This window comes from Hevea brasiliensis, chromosome 3, assembly GCF_030052815.1.
Source record: "Hevea brasiliensis isolate MT/VB/25A 57/8 chromosome 3, ASM3005281v1, whole genome shotgun sequence".
Taxonomy (NCBI): Eukaryota; Viridiplantae; Streptophyta; class Magnoliopsida; order Malpighiales; family Euphorbiaceae; genus Hevea; species Hevea brasiliensis.
In genome coordinates this window covers 23178203-23179926 of record NC_079495.1, presented here as the reverse complement: position 1 = coordinate 23179926, position 1724 = coordinate 23178203, and the positions used below count along the sequence as shown (strand labels likewise).

Here is a 1724-nt window from a genome sequence, read left to right as displayed (position 1 = left end):
CAACAGACAGAAGTTGTATGACACTGTTGAACAGATTTTGTTACGCCGTCGCAGGCAGATGATTACTCTCACCAAGTTCACAGTTATCGTTCCTGCGGTTTACCAAAGACCAGAAGTAGTATCCACTATGGACAGATGGATTTGCCATGCCTTGGGGAGTCATGTAAAAGACCTAAAAATTGCAGTTGGTCCAACCGGCAATGAAGAAGAGTACTCGTACAGCTTGCCTCAACCTGTTTTTAATGCAATTTCAATACAGGTCTTGGACTTGGACAACTGCAAGTTGATGCTGCACCCTGGCGGAGATATAAAATTACCTTCCTTGAAAAAACTGTCTCTTACTACTGTTTTTGCAGATGATATCGTAGTCAGCAAACTTTTGGCTGGCTGTCCTCTGATTGAAGACTTAAATTTCATTTGGTGCTTTGGTTTCAAGACTCTACAAATACTTGATCATCATGCTAATCTCTTAAAACTCCGCGTGGAACGGCTTGAACATCTTGAACAAATTAAGTTGGAAGCACATAATCTCCGTTCATTGGAACTGCATGGTCCATCTTGGCCTTCTAGATTGGAGGTGGTCTCCTTGAAAAATTTGACGAGCTTAATAATATCTAAAGCTCCTATTACTGATAAGTGGCTGAATGAGCAATTGAATAAATTTGCTCACCTGGAAAACCTGAATTTGTTTAGTTGCCCTATGTTGACCAGTATTAAGATTTGGAGTTCCCATATTCATACACTTCACATAAGTTCTTGCAAAGAGCTAGCAAGAATTGAGATTGATACGCCTAATTTAAGCATCTTTTCATACTCTGGCGATATAATTTCATTTTCTTCAAATGATTTGATCCTATCCAAGGTTATGTTGTGTTTAGAATCTAAAATTATGGATGTTTCTTGGTACATTAGATGGATTGAATTTCTCGATAAGTTCAACCAACATTGCAAGGTACTGAATTGGAAGTTGACAAGTACAACAGGAAAGGTATTTTTTTTTATTTGAATGTTTATATGCATACTCTTGTGTAGATTTTAGTTCACCATGGGCTTTAGAAATAAAAAAAGCCTTCCTAGCTATGTCTTAGCTGGTGGTGAATTAATTATTTGTACAGAGTTTATTTCACTTATAACTATGATTTTCTGTGGTTTATTTGTGCAGAGCTTTCTTATTCCAAAGGAAATAAGACAAATCTTATCTCCTCCATTATGTAAAGTGAAAGAATTGAAGCTTTCAATTTCAAATCAAGATGAGAGTTTTACAACTGCCGAACTTGTGGATGCTATGCTGTGGATTTCTCCTCATCTGCAAAGTCTACACATAAAATCTTTTTTTAAGGTATGATGAATTCAATTAGGAATGATAGTATATAAATTTAGAAGTAATTCCAAATGTGAATTAATGCTGGGTTTAGGAGTTAGTTGAGTAATGTTTTCTCCATTGAGATTGTAAATGCCATTATAGCTTAATTTTATTTTGTGGTGAAATAAATGCATATCAATCTTAATGGGAACTCCAATTGCAGAAGTGAACTTTGGAATTTTTCGTAACTTAATTACGTTACTATTATTCATCATTTGTTCCAGTTTTCATATAAGCAGCCAACAAATGAAGGAGAAAATGGTTGTTACAAGTGTCTCCCTGTTTCATGCTGGAACCATTGTATGGAGGAAGTAAATATCAAGCAAATTTCTTATGCTGTGATTCCAACCTGGCATTATTA

General features: G+C 35.6%; 1 protein-coding gene across 1 annotated transcript; it reads left to right on the top strand.

Moving 5' to 3' along the window:
- Window positions 1–286: 286 nt before the first annotated feature.
- Window positions 287–1345, top strand: LOC110643687 (uncharacterized). Its single transcript, XM_021796150.2, has 2 exons — window positions 287–988; window positions 1163–1345. Exons 1-2 carry the CDS (start codon window positions 287–289, stop codon window positions 1343–1345), a joined length of 885 nt encoding a protein of 294 aa, XP_021651842.2.
- The last annotated feature ends 379 nt before the right edge of the window (window positions 1346–1724 follow it).